The sequence below is a fragment of the Dipodomys spectabilis genome, unplaced genomic scaffold (genome assembly GCF_019054845.1).
Source record: "Dipodomys spectabilis isolate Male_0828 unplaced genomic scaffold, ASM1905484v1 ptg000096l, whole genome shotgun sequence".
In the NCBI taxonomy this organism is placed as follows: domain Eukaryota; kingdom Metazoa; phylum Chordata; class Mammalia; order Rodentia; family Heteromyidae; genus Dipodomys; species Dipodomys spectabilis.
In genome coordinates, this window is record NW_024870773.1 from 18,174,060 (window position 1) to 18,196,831 (window position 22,772).

General features: G+C 47.3%; 1 protein-coding gene across 2 annotated transcripts in view; it reads right to left on the reverse strand.

Moving 5' to 3' along the window:
• Positions 1-635: 635 nt before the first annotated feature.
• Echdc3 (enoyl-CoA hydratase domain containing 3) overlaps positions 636-22,772 on the reverse strand; it is a 31,743-nt gene continuing 9,606 nt past the window's right edge. Inside the window, exons 5-6 of one of the 2 annotated variants that reach the window (XM_042686258.1) lie at positions 15,943-16,266; positions 636-646 (exon numbers count right to left, since the gene is read on the reverse strand). In XM_042686258.1, coding sequence (XP_042542192.1) covers positions 15,955-16,266 — 312 coding nt within the window. In that variant the 3' untranslated portion in view covers positions 636-646; positions 15,943-15,954. Of the gene's footprint in view, positions 647-15,441; positions 16,267-22,772 lie in introns of those variants that run through there. The other variant, XM_042686257.1, reaches the window with a different exon arrangement.

Genomic DNA, 22,772 nt, shown 5'->3' on the forward strand with positions numbered 1-22,772 from the left:
GACATGAAACCTAAAATACAAATATCCATGTAAACACATGCAGAGGAAATACTCTTTCTTTAACCAGAAAGAGTATTAGAAGTTGATACGTGGCTTGTCTGGGGTGTAGGCATGAGTAGGAAGGGGTAGACAAGTGAGAAGAGAGAGGGAAGGTGAATCTGGACACAATTCTTCTCTGGAATGAGGAAAGCTGATGGTCTGGTTTGGGCAGGGAAGGGGTGAGGGAGATTGGTAGAGGGGGGATTCTGATCAAGAAACATGTACACATAAATGGACTTGTTAAAACAACCCCCCCTTGTACAACTAATTGAAATCAGTTTGAAAAGCAAAAAGAACATGCAAGAGATTCAGGAATCTAAACCAATGATGTCTGCATTGATTTTGTCCTCATGCCCAGTTTTAGCAATAGTCTTTTGTGTGTGAGTGTGCACGCACACACATGTGCACGAGTGTGTGTATGTGTGCCAGTACTAGGGCTTGAACTCAGGGCTTTTCACTCTCACTTGGCTTTCTCATTTTCAACTGGACTTGAACCATGCCTCCGATCCTTTTAATATGATTATCTAAGTAGTACAAAGGGGTTTCAATTCCACACGTCAATTTGTGAGTACAGTGTATCTTGAGCAATGTCACCCCTTCCATTTTTCTCCCAGGGTCTCACTCTATGGTCCAGGCAGGTCTTGAACTCATGATCCTCCTAAATGTTTTGATCACATGTATACCCTTCTACACCTAGCCTTTTATTTTTATAGTATAGTCTCCCTTCCTTTTTCTGATGGCTGGAATATGTCTGCTCAAGTACTTAAATTCCAAACATTCACATGAGTGTTGAAGTGCAGCTCTTCTCAGACTTCACTAAGCTATAGAAGACATGTTTGTGACCAAATTATTTTCCTGAGATGCAAGCAAGTCCCATGAACATCTCTCCATCGCGGTCTTATCCACCTGCACACTTGCCATCCAGCTTCGGTTCCGTGTGTAGGGAAGTGGGGGGGGGAGGGAAGGAGATGAGCGCTCTACCTGACTAATGAATAGAGCAAATGTCAACCTCATAGGCTGAGAGGATGAGCATTAACCCTTAGTCCTTCTCCAACTCCTGTATGATATAACCTGAAGGACCGGCTGCATATTTGCAGGTCTAGTGCAAGATGGACATGCAGGGCCTTTTATTTAAAAAGGGATTGAGCAATTCAAGGTGGAGGCATCTGAGCATTAAACCAGCATGAGGCCCTTCTGCCTGTGCAGGTCACACGCCCTGGAGCTGGCGCCTGGACCTGTGGGTGTCTCCTGAGGCTGGACCACAGTCAGGCTTCGTAGGGACTTACCTACCATGCTTCTCAGGCGACGGAACCATCTGCACGTGAAGAACCTCCCACCGTCATGTCTGCTTGTCCCTGGGCCTTTTTGCCTGGCCCTCTCCGGAGGCTTTTCTGAGCTTCCAGGGGAATCTTCCCTTTGATGCCACAGTTCCCGCTTGGTTTTGCTCAGAGCTGGGGAGGGGTAGGAGACAGCAGTTTGGTTAAGGGTGCACGGTAGACAACCCACTGGTTCTTGCTTCTTCCTGAGGCTGAGGGCCTGCTGCTGGTGTGGGAAAGTGATGACACGTCCCCCAGGGAATCAGAATGGCTGAGCCTGGGCGACAGTGGGGACTGAGCTGTAGGATTACATGGCTCTGGTTCTGTGTGGGAAGCGGGAAAATGATCACCCCCATGTCCACGTCCTAATTCCTCGCACCTGGAATATGTTACATTACCAGGACCTATGAATATGTTCATTCACATGGCAAAAGGAACTTTGCACACCTGATTAAATGAAGGATCCTGGCCTAGGAAGATGTTCCTTAGTTGCCCGGATACCCGTGTGGGTCCATTACAATGACAAGGATCTTTATAAGAGAGAGGCAGGATACTTAGAATCCAAGAACAAAATGTGAGCAAGGCAGCAAAAGTTGGAATGGTGCAAATGCTTCTTGAGTCACAAACCAGAGAATATAGGCAGCCTGCTGGAACTGGATGAGCATCTGGAAGGAATGTAGTTCTGCTGTCACCTTGGGTTGAGCTCGGTGGAACCCATTTTGGACTTCTGACCTTGTGGTCTGTAAGATAATACATTGAGTTTGTGGTAATTTGTTATAGCAGCAATTGGAAGCTAATATACCCTACATCTCCCATGGATGAACTATTTGGCTCTTGGCTGTTCATTCCTCTTTCTCCTTCTCAGGTACTTTGGGAGTGTTATATGTATTGGATTTTAGTGGGTTTCAAATGTTTGAAGAAAATTTAAAGTAGTTGGGTCTTTTATTCATTGAAATTCTATGTAGAAGCTCAGTGTAAAATATGGAAGTGGTTCTTCCTTGGTGAAGTAGGGGACCCACAGAATAGAGCAGGCAGAGGTGGTGCTGGAGTTAGAACCTTAGACTATTGCTACCAACATTTTCTTTTGAGTATTTGATTGAACCCCATCATGCTAGCCCCCACGCAGCCATGCAACTTGATTTTCCTGCCATCCTTTTCTATCTAGCCTTCCACCCATGAGATTCTACCTTATGTTGCTTGAATCACACTTATTCAAAAGTGGCTCCTGACCTGGAGTCGGTGGCTCACACCTGTCATCCTAGCGACTAAGGAGGCTGAGATCTGAGGATCAAGGTTCAAAGCCATTCCAGTCAGACAAATCTAAAATCTTACTGTATCTCCAATTAACCAGCAAACACACACACACACACACACACACACACACACACACACACACACAGAATGAGGGGTGTGCCTACTACCACTTAAGTGGTAGAATGCCAGTCTTGAGTGGAAAAGCTTAGGGAGAAACAGCATCCAGGCCCTGAGTTCAAGCTCTAGAAACAGCACACATGCACGCATGCGCGCGCACACACACACATTTTTTCTTTTTTTTTTGCCAGTCCTGGGGTGTGAACTCTGGGCCTGGACACTGTCTCTGAGCTTTTCTGTGCTCAAGGCTAGCACCCTACCACTTGAGCCAAAGAGCCACTTCCGGTTTTTTCTGTGTATATAGTACTGAGGAGTTGAACCCAGGGCTTCATGCATGCAAAGCAACCACTCTACCACTAAGCCACAAATTTTTATGGTGGGATTCTTTTGACTTTGATATGGACATTAACACAGTCTTGTTAGCCTTGAAGTGCCATGAGCCTGCAACACTGTATCTCAGTGCCTGACAGACAGTTGGCTCTCACCAGCCAGCTTCCTGCCTGAGTCTGAGCCCTGCCTCCTTCGCTTCTTAGGGTGAGATTTGGGCACCATTGTTTGCATCCTTAACTATAAAAGCGAGATGAAGCTGGGTGCCCAGTGGCTCACACCTGTAATTCTAGCTACTCAGGAGGCTGAGATTTGAAGATCACAGTTCAAAGCCAACCTGGGCAGGAAAGTCTGTGAGACTCTTATCTCCGATAATCTACTTAGAAAAAGCTGGAAGTGGTACAGTGCTCAAGTGGTAGAGGCTTGGGGACAACACCCAGGCTCTGAGTTCAAGCCTCAGGACCAGGAAAAAAAAAAGTGAGATGAACGCAGCTGAACAAAACTGGTTAGCCAGAAATATATTTGATTGGGAAAATACTTGATCAGCTTCTTGGGCTTGCCTGTGATAGAGAAATCACTTGTCCTAAGAGCGTGTGGTGAGCTGGAACTGAAAACTATAGATTGCCCTCCGCGTGCTCCCAGAAGCTGGAGGCCTGGTAAAGGAATGTCCACTGTGTTAGTCAGCTGTCTATTCCTGTAACAAATACTGCAAATCATCTGCTTATAACAAGGAAAATTTGCTATGGGTTCACAGATCCATTTCAGCCTGAAGTTAGAGGTCCATTTCTTTGGGTCTGTGATAAGATAATATATCTGTGTGGAGGGGCATGTGTGTTGGGGGATGCACCTGGGAAACAATGAAGCAGGAAGGGGAAGGGCCCAATCACCTAACTTCCTCCCACAAGACCTCACCCCCTGAAGGTTTTACCATGTCCCCACAGCACCACAGGCCAGTCACAAAGGCTTCAACACGTAGCCTTTTGCAGGGAGGGGAATATATTCAAGTCACAGTGTCAAGACAGATCTTCAGAGGCTCCACTTCTGCTCTCTGAAACATCATCAGTAACACACCCCCTTCTCTGGAAAGCATTCTGAGGATGGAATCTCCTTTGGGTGAAACTTCAGGGTGCAGAGTTCTCTCAGTTGGACATGAGCCTGAATCCCAGTGCCTGGATACACAACCCAGGGCAGGACTGAAGCACATTTAGATGCTCAAAAACCTCGCCAGCCCAGATGATTAGGTAGGGTAGTGATTCTCAACGGTGGCTGCTCTTTGCCTCTTCTCAGGGGTCATTTGCCAATGCCCAGGGACATTTTGGGTTGTCATGGGGGGACAGGTAGGGCAGAGTGTACCTGACTTCAGTGGGGCAGCCAGGAATACAACTCGACATTCTACAGTACACAGGACTGGCCCAGAGCAGATTGTTTGCTTATTTTTATGAAATAAAGAGCCAGCTGACCTTGCAAACAGTGCCATCCTTGAGCGAAAAGAAAGAGAATCTGTGGCTCAAGTGGTAGAGCATCAGTCTTGAGTGAAAAAGCCAAGTGGTAGTTGAGGTCCTGAGTTCAAGCCCCAATATTGTCTCCAAAAGACCAAAACTGTGTCTATGAACTTACACCTTTACATTGCCCGGCTTCACTGACAATATAACTTTACAATGTAACCTGGTAAATTAGTTACTTTTGTTTTAGGAATAAAAGCATATGTGACCCTTCCCTGCTCTTCCCCCGGACCCCCCCAAAAAAAGGAACCAAAAGTATTAAGAGCTAAATGTCTATCTAAACAACCATCGCCCTCTGCTGGAGAGAATTTTATAACCACTCCATTAAGTGTGGAGGAAAAGAATCAAGGCATGGTTCTAATTTAACTAATGCCATGGATTTTTCTCTTTGGACCTGTGGTGTCTCCTAGGGTAAGGCATGTGTGTGGTTTTATGAGACTATGTTTTTCTTATGGAGTACCCTAAAAGTCGCATGTTGTTTGATCATAGTTCTCTTCCTTCTCTGTCAATACAGAATCAATTCATGCAATGATATAAAACTTAAGGGAAAAAAAGAAGCAGGCCTGAGGATGTTTTATTTTTAGATTTTTGATTACTTGAAAATTTAGAAAACATAAAGAAGAAAGAGTTAGGTTTGTTTCTGTGTTTTCAGGGAAAAAAGCGGTTTGGAGTTCCTTTGCTATGGAAATATGAAACTTAAAATGTTTAAAAATTTGTCTTAGGGGCTGTGGATGTAGCTCAGTAGTGAAGTACTTTCCTAGCATGCTTGAGATCATGGCTTCAATCCCTAATGCCACAATACACACACACACACACACACACACACACACACACACACACACACACACACACACACATACACACACACACAAATTGCTTTTCATTTTGTTCATTTTTGCCTAGATGTTATGACAGGTCAAAGAGGGCCCCGAATCTTTCTCTCCCTCTAAACATACCCTAGTCATCTTTCCATATTATTATGACCCTTCCATTTTTCGCTTCACCTCCCCATCCCCTCCCTTATCCTCTCTCCCTTCCCTCCTCTCCCCTCTCCTTCCTTTCCCTTAGAGATTTTGGAGGCAAGAGTTTACTCTGAAGCCTAATCTGGCCTTAAACTTTCTCCCTACTTCTCATGCTGGGATTCCAGATGTGACTACCAAGGCATTTTGAGGATGTTGTGAGCGGTGCACAGAGAAGGCTTTTGCAGGAAAAGACTTAGCTCAGCTTCGAGTTAGGCTGCATTTCCTCCTCTCCTCCCCCTCTCCCCCCCTCCCCCCCAGGAATTGCCTCAGCCACAGGGCTCTGAGTTCTGCATCTGGAGGTGCATGCTAGTCCTGAGTGCCCAGCTTGTTTTGCTTCACATTGTGTTCTCCAGCTCCATGGGTATGACGTTTACAAGGGTATCGACTGGACACTGATCTCTCCTACCTGAGTATCCTCACGCAGGAGCCCATCCACTTGACCTGTTGCCTGCAGGGGTGACCTTTGATCCCACCTGGGCAGGTAAGTGCCTGGTCTAGTTTCTTTCCTGTGGTCTCCTGCCCAATGCTTCACAAGATGAGCTATGGTGGAGATCAGGTCCAGGAGTTTGGGTTGATTTCTGGGAGATATCACTGTGGGGCCTCTATCCCCCTGCTACTGGGACTGGCAGCTCTCCAGCCTCCCATCCAACTGCTGCCAGAGGATCTCTCCCTGCCACTGCTTGTGGCATTCTTGGTGACCCTTCCTGGGTTTGCATGTTAGCCTAATTTCCCTCAGAGAGCCAAGGTTTGCACGCATGGATAGCCCAAGGGTGTGCTGTCCAGTTGCTCGCTGTGGTGGGCAGCGGGGGCTCCAACCCTACGGCTGTTCAGTGAGCCTCAGGCATGCTCTGGGGAGAGCCCATCCACGGACCCCATTTTCTGTTGGCCAGGGAGCCAGAAGCCCCTTGGGTTTCTGTGAGGAGCAGGCATGGGCGGGGCTTCATGGCCCTCCCTACTCCTGGGTTTGCACCTGCCAGCACTTTCTGCTGTGACATTACACCTGTGCAAAGCCAGGGGCCTGAGAAGAGCGGCAGCTTGGCAGAGACGAGATCTGGGATAGGGAGCCAAGCCATCTGCACTGACTTTCTTGACCTAGGCATTTGCTTTGGTGGTGCTGTTTTCTAGTAGTTTCATTGTGTTTAGAAGTGTAGTTTAGTCCAGTGACAGAAGGTGCAGTGACATTAGCCTCTTCAGATGCCTGAGGGCCAGTGACACCTGTACCTCCTCTTCCCCTCACTGCCCTTTGCCTCCAGGCTGGGTCGGAACCTTGTGTTTCAGGGTTGGGAAGGGGGCCTCCTCCCGAAGAAGAACGTGGAGGGAAGGTCTTGGTTTTCAGAACTGTGGGGGTGGAAACACTCCTATTCTCTCAAAGGTGTGTTATTCAAAGGTTGGAAGTCATATTGCTTTGAGATTTTGAATTCACTATTGTTTTCATAATTCTAGCTTTACTGTGAACTCCAAAGCTAAATTCTGGTTCTCCAGTTTTTGAAGAGAACACATCTTTTTTTCTTTCTTCTGTTTGTCTCTCTGGAAGCTTCTTTCCTCTTCAGTGTTAAAAGTTCACCACAACAAGTGAGCTTGTTGTGGGTCTGGACAAGGAAGTGCCTTTAGTTTGGGAGTTGCTGATTGGATGACCTCACCAAAGGCTGCTTCCATTTCCTCTCTCTTCTTTCTCTGGGAATTCCTATCACTCAATTGCTGTTTCCTAAAAATCCTTTTCTTCCGTGTGTGTGTGTGTGTATGTGCGCGCGCGCGCACGCGTGCCTGTTGTAGGGTTTGAACCCAGGGCCTGGGTTCTGTCTCTGAGCATTTTTGCTTAGGGCTAGCACTCTACCACTTGAGCCACAGCTCCACTTTTAGCTTTTTTTGTACTTTATTGGTACTTTCCTGCTTGAGTTGACTTTGAACTGCAGTCCTCAGATCACAGCCTCATGAGTAGTTAGGATTCTCAGTACCTGGTTCCCAAGAACAATTCTTATTTGAGCTTCAGTACCCAGATTTTTGACTCAAGAATTTAACCTTGGAACCTGGACCAAGAGACTACCCTAAATGTACTAGAAAGGAAGCATAAAGCAATGCATATAATATAGTGTAATGTAATATAATTAATATAGCACAAAATAATAGATGTTTCCATATATAAATAGTTGCATATGACTACCATAGAGAACAGACAGTCTATCAGGTGCTTGTAATTACATTCATGATACAGACTGTGTGGATCTTGAGGAATCCAAATACTGTGGGCAGCATTGCGTTGGGGGAGGGGACATAATTTTCCCAGTGGTGATCAACTCTTGGGAAAGTTCTGAACAACAAAAAGAAAAATAATGAGCTTTTAGTTCATACAGTTGAATTTCTGGGGGAGTCTGTAAACAGTACTAGTGGCAAGTGTCTGCTGCGCTTGTCAAATGGAGTTACTTTCCAAGCTTAGCTCGTTTGTAGCTAGGTTTTACCTGTCTCCACGTGCCATCCTGTGGCACACGAGACACTTGTTCAGCTTGCAGAACTGTCTTGTGCTTTGTGAGGTGTCTTACATTCCTGGCCCTTGGTTGCCTGGTGAGCCTCGTAGTCTGTTTTGGGTAATTTCCATCATTAGTCTTAGTACTGGTATTCCCCAGTGAGAACACTGGTCCCCTATATGGTAGATAAGGAAGCCCAGCTCTCAGACTCTGCCTGGCACAGGCCCAGTTCTAGTTGGATGTCAGTGATATGGATCTTCTTAGGCATGGAAGAAAAACAGGGTCCTGAGCTGAGAATGTGGCTTAGTGATAGAGTGCTTGCCTAGCCTGCATGAAGCCCTGGATTCAATTCCTCAGTACCACAAACACAGTAAAGGCCAGACATGGTGCTGTGGCTCAAGTGGTAGAGTGCTAGCCTTGAGCAAAAGAAGCTCAGGGACAGTGCCCAGGCCCTAAGTTTAAGCCCTAGGACTGGCAAAAAAAAACAAAAAGAAAGAAAAACAAAAAGAAAAAAAAAAGAAAGGAGATGAAAAATAAAAACAGGGTCCTTCAAGGGAGAGCAGCCATGTTTAGATGGGGTCCTTAGAGGACCTCCACATGGCTGAGAAACCAACGTGCATAATATACAATTATCGCGACAACGTGATTATCACTTAGTGTTTATGGGAGAAAATAAGACCCATTTTCCTAAAACCCTTAACCTACTTTTTAAAAAGTACTGGGGTTTGAACCTAGGTCTTCATACTTGCTAGGCAAGCAGTGTTCTAACTGGTGAGCCATGTCTCTAGCACAGTTTACTGCTAGAAAAATAATTTTTTTGTGCTGGTCCTGGGGCTTGAACTCTGGGGTTGGGCACTCTCCCTAAGCTCCTTTTTGCTCAAGGCTAGTGTTCTACCACTTGAGCCACAGGACCACTTCTAGCTTTTTCTGAGAAGTTTATTGGAGACAAAAGTCTTAAGGACTTCCCTGCCTACGCTGGCTTTGAACCACGATCCTCAGATCTCAGCCTCCAAAGTAGCTGACAGGTATGATCCACTGATAGCTAGACCAAGTGTGCACCACATGTCCAGCTCTCCACTGAGAAGGTATCTCATGAACTTTCCTCCTGTGCTGGTCTTGAACCCTGATTCCACCCATCCCGACTTGCCAAGTAGCTAGGATTATAGGCATCAGCCACCAGCATTGATACTTTGGCCTTCATCTGAAATGCTTTGAAACTTTCACTGCTAACTTAAAAAACAAAATTTATTTGAAACAGTTTGTGTACAGCACAACTGGGCAAATATAGATTATGTTTGTTTGTCAAACAGAGTTGCCTTCCAGCCTTAGCTAATTATAGCTAAGGAGTCCCTTGAAGGAGGCCCCAGATCCTTGGCCACTAACAAAATGACAGTAGTCAGAAATGGCGCTGTGGCTCAAAGTGGTAGAGTGCTAGCTTTGAGCAAAAAAGCTCAGGGACAGCGCCCAGGGCCAGAGTTCAAGCCCCATGATCACCACCACCGCCACCACCAGCAAGACATTAGTCACAAGACTCCGTATCTAAAACACAGGCCTCCTTGGGCCTATGTTCTGGAAAAGACCTCTAGTGGGGCCATTTTTGAGGCATGGCCAAGCATTGGCAGCACCCTTTTATAAAAAGAACAAATCAACATCATCTGGAATTTAGCTTAAGACAGCCCAGGGAGTGGAAGGAATTGGGTAGATGAGGATAGATAAACTAGGAATGGCCACGAATTGATTGGACTTGTTAAAACAGGCTAATGAGTACATAACAGTTTATGTACTCTCAACTTTGCTGTATGTTTGAACATGATCATAAAAAACATCATTGAAAGTGTCCTTTCGGGTTGGAATCGTGTGCCTGCCTGCTGGGTGGGGGAGGTAGAGGAGGACACATTAAGTTGATATTAATGCCCAAGAATGGCAGGAACTTCAGGCTTGGCTTCCAGATGCACCCCCATGTCATAAGATGGTGCATTTCGGGGCTGAAATAAACAGCCCATTAAGAAAACTGGACACTTCCCAGCACCTGCAAGCCCTGCACATTTCTAAGTCAGACTTATCTCATTGTCGGAATCAGTCATCTCTAAAACGTCAGTCCTGGAGATTATTTCCCTCTCACATTCTCCATAATTTATTTTAGAAAGAAACAGAATCAAACCTGAAGTAGGCCTTTAAAGCAATGGCGAGTTATAATTCCAGGAGAGGCACGCTTCACTCCAGCCTGGCTGTTTGTCTACATTCTCAGTGCGTGCCCCGGGCAGCCGTCAGCACGGGAGGCTGCAAGTGGATTATCTGGGCCTTCGCTGCAGCGGAGATGGATGGCTTCTAAGTGGAAACTCTTCTCCTCACAGCGACCGGGCATGATAGCGAACAAAATAATGGTCAGGATGAACATCACCAGGCCCCTAATGAGAAGCTGTTGACAGAAAAATTGCTCTAACATTCATCAAAAAGCCAATAAATGCCAAGGAAGGGAGTGGAAAGGAAGCAGCTCATAAATGCTCTCTCAAGGGGACTCTGAGGGGAGCTGGGGACAGCACACCTGCTCTGCCTTTTTCCTGAGTATTGCCAAATAAACATCTAGAAACTCTGCATGTTTATGGGTAGTTTCTTTTGGGGAGGGATGTGAGAAGGGAGGGATCCCTCCCCCCACCTCAGCTTTTGGGCGGAGGATCCTGGGTTGGGTACCACCACTGGCTGAGTCTGTTATCTTTTTATTCACTGTGTAATGTCCCAGTCTGTAAGTCAACCAGGAGCTAAAATCCCTTCAGGCTTGAACAGCCAAAGCTTTCTACAGATCAGACCATTGGCTCCTGGAATGAGTCAAAACGGATCCTATTCAACTCCAGCACTCCCTCTTGCCTGTGCTGTACAGTTAGTGGCCGGGCCAGGCTTACTGCCTCATGGCAACAGGTCTGGGGCCCCTACAGCTTGTTTCTTCTTTGTCCTTGATAGAGGAGGATGCTCACTAATACCTAATATGAATCCCTTTCTTGGCTCGCTTGGGTTTTCCAATAGTCACATAGGGGGTGGAAGATGTAGGTGAAGGAGAGGTCTTTGGGAAGTGATGGTAGTGCACGCGAGAGTAAGGGATGTGGGAAGGTGAGACAGCCAGGTTCATGACACGTTCCTGTCTCTGAGCTCCTTGGCCTGGGTGGCTTGGGGGGAGACGTGAGCGACTGCTAATGGGTTATGAGGTTTCTTTGTGGGGGAGGGGGTAATGTTTTAAAATTGATTGTGATATGTAATATACTATACACAACCTAAGAACTATTGACTGGTCTATCATGAGTATAATGTAAGATCTAAGGGTATCTGACCAAAGCCATTATCTTCAAAAGCATCAGTAATTCTATTACCTAGAGAAATGCTATCACTTAAAACGTACATAATAAAAAGTGAAAACCCCTTTCTTCTATCCACCCTCCCCTCCCTTCTCCAGAAATAATGAAATACATTACATGGCTTGATCGTGTGTGTGTGTGTGTGTGTGTGTGTGTGTGTGTGTGTGTGTCTGTATGTGTCTGTGTCTGTGTCTGTGTGTAGACAAACCTAGCTGGCCTTGTAATCATTTTGTCTCAGGCATACAAGTACTGGGATTACAGGTGTGCATCACTACACTCAACATGACCTAGTCTTAGAAATATACACCATTCTTTCCTTCATAAGAAAGTCTACTCCTATTTTCACACGAGAGTCTAGTTTATTGTGTATTCTTAATGTCTGTCTGTCTCTTGAAAATTGGGTAGAACTGTTTTTTTAAGTTAAAGCTCTCTCTCTTGCATACACATCCCTGTAGAATTTTTTAAGACAAACAAGGCTCAGTATACTTGGCAACTGTTGGATACACTTTGCTTCTTCCACACTGGTATACTTACATTTTCTAATTCTTCTAGAATTGTCAAACAAATATTTGTACGCGTCCAGTTCATTGTCAGGTTATACCACTATCCTTATCTGCTGTGTTAAGGGAAAGTATCCCTTTCCTCTCAAGATGAAGTTCACCAATTTTGTTCCCAATCAAAAAAAAAAAAAAAAAACTTACACAACCTCCCATTACCTAACAGGTCGTTTAAACTCCTGACTTTTGACCCCATCTTAACTTCCTCTTTTGGCTCCCATAAATCACTGGCACATAGCTCTCTTGGGTGACATGCTTACCTTCACACTGTCCTCTGCCTTCTCCCCTGGGAATATCCCTCCACCCATCTACCCTGGGCCACACTTAGCTGATCTTCTGGATGTCCTTCTTCTCGAAGCTTCTTCTGTTTGCATGGCTAGAAGGAAGCTCCCCTCCCACTGGACTCAGGCAGCACTGGGGCCTCTTCATCTGTGGTAGCATTCTACCTTGGTTTCTTGGTTATTTGGGCTATTCTTATCTCCACTAACACTAACGAGAGAATGATTTAGGATGAAAATACAGAAGGCTCGATTCTAACAAAAATTAGAAATCCAAGAAAGGACAGCAGTGTCACCAACAAGGGACCCAGCTTCTATTCATCTGCCACTCCGCCATATTTGCTGGACCAGGTGATCCTCTCATGGATGCAGGGTGTTTGCCATCAAAATTTGAGAGAGTACATTATGTGCACAGAGGACAGATCATAGGGTAACCTTGTGCCCCTCAGCTCCCGATATTTCCCGTGAAGGTGGGCAGGACCTCTGACTTGCTTTCTAATGGATAGAATATGGCCAAGATGGTGGATAGCCATAATTCCATGAGTGTGCTCACATTGTGTGAAGCTCTAGCATCCGCCTTGTTAGCAGTCTCTCTCTTCCTTGCTGGCTTTGAGAAATTAAGTTTCTGTGTGGTGAGCTGCTCCATGCAGAGAGCCACATGTGGAGACACAGAGTGTGGCTTCTGGTCAGTAGCAGCCAGCAAGAAACTGAGCTGGCAGCCATAGTATCTTACAAGTCTACAAAGGGAAACCTGTCAACTTCAATCATGTGGAATTTAACAGCTTAAGCCATATATACTTGATGGTCACGAAATCACAATCTTTAAGCGCATGCGTAAGAAGTAACTGAAAAATCAAATTACTCAGCTCTTTTCCCTTAGTTCTTAGAATGAAGGTTGGAATGTGACTACATTCTGAGGCTCGGTGTGGGAGGCCAGGGCCTCTCTAGGCCTGACTCCAATGCAGGTGGGAGATTTTAAAAGGATCCAGTGCCCTCGGTGTCTTCACATTCCTCTCCAAGCCAATTGCAATTGTGTGCAGTTTCATCCCGCACACCGTGTTGCTTCAATTCAATTTTTTCTTAAGTAGTTGTACCGAGAGGTTACAGTTCCCTCTGTTGGGTTATGAGTACAGTGCATCTCCACCAATACCACCCCTTCTGTCGTGTGTTGCTTCATTGCTTAAAATGCAAATAGAGAGCCAGGTACTGGTGGCTCATATGTAATCCTAGCTACTCAGGAGGCTGAGATCTGAGGATCATGGTTCAAAGCCAGCCTGGGCAGGAAAGTCTGTGAGGCTCTTATCTCCAATAAGCTATTCAGAAAATGCTGGAAGTGGCACTGTGGTACCAGTGGCTCAAGCTCAGAGAAGCTCAGGGACAGAGCCAAGGCCCAGAGTTCAAGCCCCAGGATGGGGGGAAAAACAGGACAGGGAGCATGTCATCTGTCACTTCCGCCCCAGTGCGATTGCTCACAAATTTTAGTTTGAAAAATTATCACCTGAATTTTCTAAGGAATCGTTTTGGGGTTCCAGAAATCACCATTTTTACTCAGTTGGTCTGCTGCCGAGCTCTGAAATCTGTTTTTGAACCACTCAAGCATGTAGATGTAGTTGACCCCCAGGGCTGTACTTTAGAAACACTAGTCTTTAGTGACATGGGTTTCAGAGGATTGGGAGGAGAGAAAACAGCTAGTTGAATAGCAGAAGGGATTCTGGGAGCACTAAGATCAAATTAGGAGTAATGGCCGAGTCTGATGGAAGTCAGCCTCCTGAAGGGCCTCCCTAGCCGATGTATCTTCCGAAGGTTCCATGTGGCCCCAAATCTTATAGTGTCTGGAAAATGGATTTCTGGCTCTCAAATGTAATCTAATATTTCCAATTTTACCACTGCTCAGAGTGGTAAAATACCCACAAGCATTTCATGTGAGCAGAAAATTACCTGGTTCAAGTTTTGTTACCTCCCCAGTGCTGTCAGATCTGGAATGGGGGAACTGGAAGGACAAGCGAGTCTTCAAACAGGAAGAGAAACCGAGTCCTTTCAGAGGCTGCCTGCCTGCAGTCTCACAACTGGGGCCTGTACTCCATGTGCATGGCAGTCAAATCAGTGCTTTTCCCTAACCTCCTTTGGAAGGCAAATTGTGTTCCCTTCGCTCTGCCGTGAATGTTTGATCTCCTGTCTTTCCAGTCTTTTGGGATCACAGCCTTCACACTCCTGTCGATCCAGTTCCATACACTAATTTGGCTAAGGGGAAACACCTGAGCATCTCTGGGCCTCACACAGGCCATGGGGGAGAAGATCAGTGCTGTAGGACAGCTGCGCCTGGTTTTAGCTGTCCCAGGTTGTCTGCTGTATTATCAGTCAGGGGGCTGATGGCCTGTCACCTGCCCATTTGCTTACATTCTCCAAGGGCCAAGCCAGCCTTTGCATGCTGCCTCATCCAGGACAAGCAGACACAATTCCATTCTACTTGTTTTACGGCACCTGACCCTGCTGGGTGTGGCCTGGACTCGGTTCAGCTCGGCTTCAGACGCAAAGGCTATGGAGGGAAAGATGAATACATCGAGCTTGCCAAAAGCAGTCATCCCATGTGGTTATCAGAACCATTTCACTCAACATTGTGGTGGGGGAAAAAAGCATAGATACAAATAAACTCAGAATTTATATTTGCCTTGGGATACATGATCTGAGCTTGGGGGTGGGTAGCACATTCTCTTTCTGGATTATTTTCTGCACAGGTAACTACTAAAAATATATGTCCTAAGTGTGCATTAGCTCACAGGCTGGGAAGCCTGCCCAGAGGCCTGATGGTCCCATGGGTTGAAGGAATAGCGCACGCTCAAACTAAAATGGGCCTTTAGTTTTGATTTTCATTTGCCGAATGCATGACAAGGCTCTGTGGCTTTTCTCCAAAGCCCTGGGAGTTTGTGTCACTCTCTCCTCAACACTGTGTGACCCCACAGCCACAGGGGCAGGAACTTCCACGGGGGCCGCTGAAGGGGGACAGTCTGGGATCTTTACCAGAAGCCGAGCACAGTTGAGAAATGCATGGGAAGAAGGTGTCTCCTTCTTTTACTCAGAATTCCCCTCACTGTAAGCTGGAGGCCAGGACCATCATTGGAGAAGATGGGGCACATATTGTTATGTCCATCAGAGTGGTCATACAAAGTGTTCATGGACTTTTTTTCCCCCTTAACATAGTCTGGAAAACTCAAATGCTCAGTCTCTATAAACATTGAATTTATTTAAATCACATAAGCTTATTCCAAAGGCCCAGGTGTGATTATTCCCTGATGGAACTAAGATTTTCAGGGTGGCCAGCATCTCATGGAGATTTGAAATGTATCACCTGTCATGAGCAACCAGGATTGAGCTACCTAAGAGGACACGATGAGTCAGGTTGGCACCCTTCCTTCATGCCTCTGCGGGCTGTCACCTTCTATGTGCGGGTGGCGGTCCCCCAGGCAGGGTGCTGGGAAAGAGCACGTGAGATGCCAGGCTTTCCACCCCAGTGGCCCACCCCAGTGGCCGCCATCTTGAAGCTGGACCGTACTTCATATGATCTTTGGGCCCTTCCCTTTGGAACTGTGGCTTTTCACATAGACCACCTCAGTGCTTTGACAGCGGGCTGTCTTTCTGTCACAGCCAAGAGGCAGTGGTGTGACAGAGTCTGGAGGTTAAGGCTGGGGGTGACCTGGCACTGCCCACTGCCCCACCTGTCCACCCACACATGGGCTCAGTGTGACCAGATGGGCTTCCTCTTCTGGATGAATGCCTTGATCCCTTCCTGCCCGTCCCGCAGGGCCAGGTTGTCCACCATGGCCTGGGAGGTGAGACAGTAGGCTGTTCTAAGGTCCTGAGGCAGCTGCTTGTAGAAGATGGCTTTGCCCAAGGACACCACAGGACGGCTCAAGGAGGCAATCTTCTTGGCAATTCTCATGGTCTCTTCTTCCAGCCGCTCCTCCGGCACGACTTTGCTGAGAAGCCCATGGAGCAAGGCCTGCTGAGCAGAAATGGGCTCTCCGGTAAAAAGCATCTCCAAGGCCACCTGAGGGAGGAGTCAGGCCAGGTCATGAAGGCATTCTTCCTATCCCACAGCCCTGCCCTCCCATGTCCCTCTCCCCACTCCACTGCACCTCCACCCAGGTGTCGCTTCCTCCTGTCATCCACCAGCCCCAGTCTCGACATCAACACCCGGCCTCCTGCCAGAGATGAGATTAGATCTTTCTGAGCGCCTAGGACACTCGAGTAGCCCAGAAGGAGAAGTGCATCTCGGCAGATCTGATCAACGGCCCACCTGGGGCGGGAGATTCCATCCGCCTCTTCCCAGGGCCAAGTGCGGGACAGCGGCCCATCTTAGTAGAGGCCCCTGTGAATGTCACCACAGCGTGGCCACCGCCTCCTGCCACCACCTCAGAAGCCACTTCCCCCAAGAAGGCACGCCCACGGAGGCCAGCTCACTGGCCTGATCGTCCTTCTGGGGAGCAAAGGGATCAGAAGACGTGACTCCTAGAGACCGCAGAGCCTGGTAGGACCGTCACAGGTGGGTGAGAGACGGCCGGGTGGGGGCGCCTCGGCCTTCCACCCCACCCGCCAGATGTCAAGCCCTCAGGCAGGGGCATCGCCCCCTCCCTCTCCATGGGTCAGTTCTGCAGCCTGCTGCACCCCAGGCTTCAGTCTATAATTCACACTGGCCTCTCTGGACACAGATGGTTGGCAGGGCAGCTCCCTAGAGACCCGTGTGTGGAGACAGGCACCACAACCTGCGAGGGGCTCTTTTTCTTCTGGTAACACAGCTGACTCTAGAGGAATTCCCGTAGATCACATGGCAGGAAGTGGCCATGCCCCTACACCGGATGTAGCATGAAAGAACACCCCTTCCTAGTCATCCCACTGCCGATTCCTTCATCACTCGGAGCCATCAGACCGCAAGTGACTTGCAAAGGTAGCTCAGAATGGATCAGAGCTAGCACCAGGAAACTGTATCATCTGAAGATTCTATGTAGCATGACCCCCAGAGACTTCCCTTAGCAGACACAGGCAGGCATTTAATTACTCCCAGGCAGTGGGATTTGCGGTCCAGGCTGGTGATTGGTCGGTAGGTCCAGTCCCCCTTCTCTGATGTCTTGTTCTGGTAGATGCCTTTCTCAGCCCCCCTCATTTTCTTTTCCTGTCCTCTGTCTCTCCTGGTCACATTTATAAAGCACCCATTGGAGTCTGGTAATATTTGGAGTCACAGGACTCCAAAGGTCGTGTTAAGTCCTTTGGGGTTCATGTTTCCACGGGCAGGGGCAGGGAGTGGGCCTGGAGCGGGAGCCTCAGCCCAGGTCCTGAGTATGTAGCTTTCTCTCTCATCCTCAGCAGGACTGTGACTTGCCTCCCAGATGCTGCGAAGAACAGCCAACTAGAGATGCGGCACGTTGGCATGTCAGATGCAATAGAAATGGCTACAAGGATATCTATGTGCAGACGTCACCTCCCATCAGATTACTATAAAAGATGAAAGCTGCTCATCTTCCCAGAACGTAGTTATATGCAGCCTTGCCAAAGGCAATGGAAGGACCACATGCTTTTGCCAAGTCCCTCCTGCTCTGGGATTCACCATTTTTGGTGTGAACATCTTTTTATTATCAGTTACACAAGGTTTACTTACAATGAAAAAAATCCCAATCATTGTCAGTAGGTGTTTTTTAGATCTGCCCACCCATCCTCTTTCCATTTGGTGTGAAGTGATGGAATCTACTGCGAAGTGGGATACTGATGAGCCAGAAGGGCTTGGCCCTGCCCTGCACCACCCTGTGGCTGAGGGAAGATCTTCCTCTCTGGCCTTTGAAATCCTATCTGGGGCCACTGCTGGATATCAGGCCTGGAGTCTGCTCTGCAGTCCCTTCTCAAACCTACGCCTGTGTCCCACCAATGTCAGCTTGTCAATAACAAGAAGTCAAGAGGAAAGGGGAGGAAGGAACTGGGCAGATGGTGAGGTGGCTGGCTGGTTGAGGGTCAGGCCTAGATGGACACCAGGAGAGAGAAAAGAGCCAGCGGCTTTCTTAGTAATTAAAGTACAATGGTGGTGTGCCATCATCCTCTTCCAGTTTGGGGACAAAACTTGGGTGGGCTGAAGGACACTCCGTGTATGAGTAAGCCAGTGCTTTGCCTTTAGCTCAGAAGCTCAACAAAGTCTTAGCAGAATTAGGATTGCTCAGGAAAGGAAGCTCTGCCTGAACAAGGTCAAGGGCGGCAAGGCCTGGACTGGGTTCTGGCCCTGCCTTTGGCTTTCTACCATACTACCAAGTTCACGCTCCTCTCTGAGCAGCGGCAGCTTCCCTGTCTGCCTGGGGCTGAGGGGTGGGGGTCAGGTTTTAGTACTATATTGATTTATATGGATTTTGTCAAGACCGATACACAAATGACGTTTCTTAGGAAAAGAAACCAGTTACTAATTAGCATGAGCTTTACTTAGTATTTGAGTTTCTATGTAGGATGATCCCCAGAGACTTCAGATGAAAGAGAAGGGAATATACCCCCACCTTCTCCCTATTTAAAAGCTCATGCTGCCTTTAGGGTGCCACCCCTTGGGTCACCCCAAAAAGTTGCTAATTGAATGCTTGTTTTTTTTTTTCCCCCAAGGATACTGCATCAAGCATAATGAAATGGATTTGAGGCTGTAGTCTAACTCAGATGTGAGATGAGCTGTTAAGAAGAACTTGTGGCTTCAAGTCAGGCATACCGGAGTCCCAGCCCTGCACCTGCTAGCTACTAACTTAACACCTTTGATAAATTATACAACCTTTCAGAGCCTGTCTCCTCATCTGCAAATGGGACCCCTCTCCTCCTATAGTGATGGTTAGAGAAAATAGACAGAGAGCTTATGATACAGTGTTGGATATTCAATAAGTGCCTAATAACGGTGGTGGCTAATATTAACATTTCTATTCCAACTGTATTTGTGACTCTATGAGGTTTGAGGGGGTGACAGAAGGGTCACGGCGCATGTCACACAGTGTCACACCCATGGCGGAACCACGGACAGTACTGCAGTTACTCTTTCCATCTCTTGGATGGGCACAGTCCATTCTGGCTGCTGTAACAAAATACCATATAGACGGAGGATGGAAAATTGTGCAAAGCATGGACTCCTTACTTGGGCTCACAAATTAACTAAAAACAGGAGAAAGGGTAACATTCCCCTCCTTTTCGTGTGTCTTTGCTCTAAGCTATTCTCTGGAGTCACTTTAAATCACCCTGGATTCCAGGGCAGACAGGAGCGACTGATAACATCTTTACAAGGAGAGACTGAAACCACCCCCAAGCAACAGTGAACCTCCTGGGACAGACCACCCCCAAAGGTGGGCAATCACTTGGGGCCACAGCATTCCCCAGCATGGGAGAGCAGGAGACACGGACTCCTGGGAGCCAGATTACACCCCTCAAGAGATGACAGTGACAACAATTTCTCTAGAACCCTCAGAGAGCCAGGTCTAAGATTGTGTGGTCATCCAGGCCCCTCGTTACCTATCCTGAGACAATCAACTTCCAGGCCAACCTGTCACCAACCCCGGCTATCTGGGACTAGGCCTGGTTAATAAGTATGCCTACCTTTCACTCCTTGCCCTGATTCTTAAAGCTTGTGTCTACCCTGAAGCTGGTCAAAGATGATCCAAAGAGCTCAGTTCCTGTGCCATGCTCTTTTCTGACATATGGGACCCCAGGAATTTGGGGTCTAACTCTGGATTTTCAAGGTTGAGGCAGCCACTGGGGCAAAGGCCCTCACATGGGACAAAACAGGCAAGGCAGCCATCCGGGGTCCCTTAAAAAAGGAATGAATCCCAGCACGAGGGCTCCAACCTTAACCTAGCCACACCCAAAGCCCTGCCTCCCAGTGCCAATGCCATAGCTTGGTGGACCTCTATCAGCAGGAGCACTGGGGGCAGGAGACCTGTGGTGTTTGTCTGCATGGGCAGTGGCGTGAGGAGATGCAGGAAGCAAGAGCCATGAACACACCTGTGCCCAAAAACACACACACACACACACACACACACACACACACACACACACACACACACACACACACACACACACACACACACACACACACACACACGGCCCTGCAGGCCCCCCTGGGGAGGGAAAGCCCGCTGGTAGAGTCCTGGCTTCTAACTCCTCCCCCACACCTGTGTTCTCAGGTGCTCTCCACATCCTGCCAGTCACACGATTAGTGTGAGTCTGCCACAGGTGTGTGGCAGGCCCCAAACTGGATTTCACCCTAGTTAGGGAAGTGCTCTGAGCAGCAAGGACCTGCCTAGCACACTTTCCAGCTTGGAAAGCCATCTCTGTTTAAGTTAGACTAGCAGGAAAGAAGACTGGACAGACACACAGATTAGAAATAGGGAAATAGGTAGAACAGGTTTCTGGTTTTCCTCCAGGCCCCCAGCCACTGGCTCTGTATTCTGTGTCAGGTCAGCTTGTCCTGGGGAGGGGGCAGCTGCACCAGGCAGGGCAGTCCATGTGGCAGTGGGCATGCATTATTTAACTCGTGTGAAAAGAGAGAAGCACTGTGAAATGAGGAAATCACTGGTGGTCAGGCTCTGCCAGCTGGAATAGGGCTGGACAAGCAGTTTCTCAAGTGACCAGCAGGGGGAAGTAAAGGCCTACACATGTGGTAGCCTTTGAGACAAGGGCTGGCTTCCTGTCTGTCCAGGCCAGTGTACAAAAGCACCTGCTTGTGGCTCTGTGGCTGACCATGGTGTATATCCATGCCATGCACGTACTTGGACCTGTGCGTGGTATGACAGGCAGGTATGACAGGCTTTTATACAGATTGAGAGCTTTATGGATCCTAAGTTTCCCCCCTAAGCAGGCCACATGGGTCAGTACTGTAGATCTAGACTCCTGGCTGAGGCTTAAGTTTTGACATATCATTCCTCTACCAAATCCCTTTTATTGATAAGCTGATCATTACTAATGAGCCATTACTGTTCACCTCAAACCATATTCTTAACCTGAGTAGGACAATCGGGAAGGCTCTTTGTTCATCTTTTGATGAAGCCTGTTCTTGACAAAACTGTCCTCAGTTCTTACAGTGTCCTTGTCCCACTGGACAATTATGTGAGGTGGCGCTGAGATTTAGGCTACTTTAAGACCTAAGTTTTTTCACATTTCCTAATCTCAAAGCCAAATTTAAATTTTGATAAATGTGATAGATATGGTGTTAAGTTCCTAAGAATCCTTGATTTCAAAAGTTTTTTAATAGTGACTGAGTTCTCGTTCTTTTAAGGCAGTACCTGGGTTTGGACTTGGCCTTGCACTTGTGAGGCCGGCTCTGCTACCACGTGAGCTGTACTTCCAGTAAGAAATGTCTATGTATTTAAGATGAATATCTATCTTGGCCCAACAAAAAACAGCCCTTGTGTTGAAAGACATTTTAGCAGGCTGTCACTTTCTGCAGTGTGGAGCCCACTTTCAGAAATGTGTGTGTTGGGGGTGTTGGTCTGTAAAGTTCCATTTTTAAATGAACTGACAAGGAGGCAGTACAAAATAAAGTTGTCCTTCCTGAAACCTGGTGGCCCGACTGCTTGATTGCTTTGAGTGCATTCCATTTAGGCCTTAGGCATGTGAGAAACTAATCGTTTTTCTAGTTCTTACTAAAATAGATAACATATTCTAGAAAGCAGTTTCCCCTTCCTTTCCTTTTCCTCTTCCTTTTGGAAATACTGACCCATTAGAGTCACAACCCCAGTCAGTCATTTTTGCTTTTTCAGATAGAGACTTGTGTTTTTCTCTCTGGCGAGTCCCGACCTGATCCTACCTTTGCCTCCCCAAAGTCTAGAATTACAGACATGTACTAACCATGCCAGCTTGCTTTTTGAGATAGGATCTTTATAAGGGTTTTTCCCCCTTGTTTTTGTTTGTTTGTTTGTTTGTTTTTGGCTTGGGCTAGTTTCAAACCACATCCTCCTATCTCTGACTCTCAAGTAGCTAGAACAACAGGTATGTGCCATCGTACCTGGCCCTAAAAAGCCACTTCCTTACTTGCTGCATATATGATTTTGCCTGCTTCAGGATTTCCCACTGGGAATAAGGATGCCCTTCTGCTAGCTAGAACAAGGATGCCGATGGCTTCCATGCAAGGGAATAATACTATTCTCTGATGTCAGAGGAAAGAAGAAAACTGTATACAAAAATGGATTTCTCTGTATTCATGACAAGATAACTTTGTAACATGGTTCTTCCCTGGGTAGATTCAGCATCCCACTCATGAGATATTCATGTTCCTGAAATCCAGCCATTGTGAACCTAACACAGTCAATCAGCTACTTAAAATCCTTTCCAGAAGAAGAAGGATTATGGACAAGTGGTTAGCCAGCGGTCCAATCCCCACTTCTTGCTACTGGCATTGTGTCAGCATGCTGCTGTACCTCATGGGCAACCATTCAGTGCCATGGAACTGTGCCTCGGATCAAATAAGATTGCCAGAGTATCATGCCTCTAAGAAAGCAAGTCAAAACCAGCAGCGAGTCATAACTGAGGAGCGTGCAGGATTGAAATGCCTGTGTT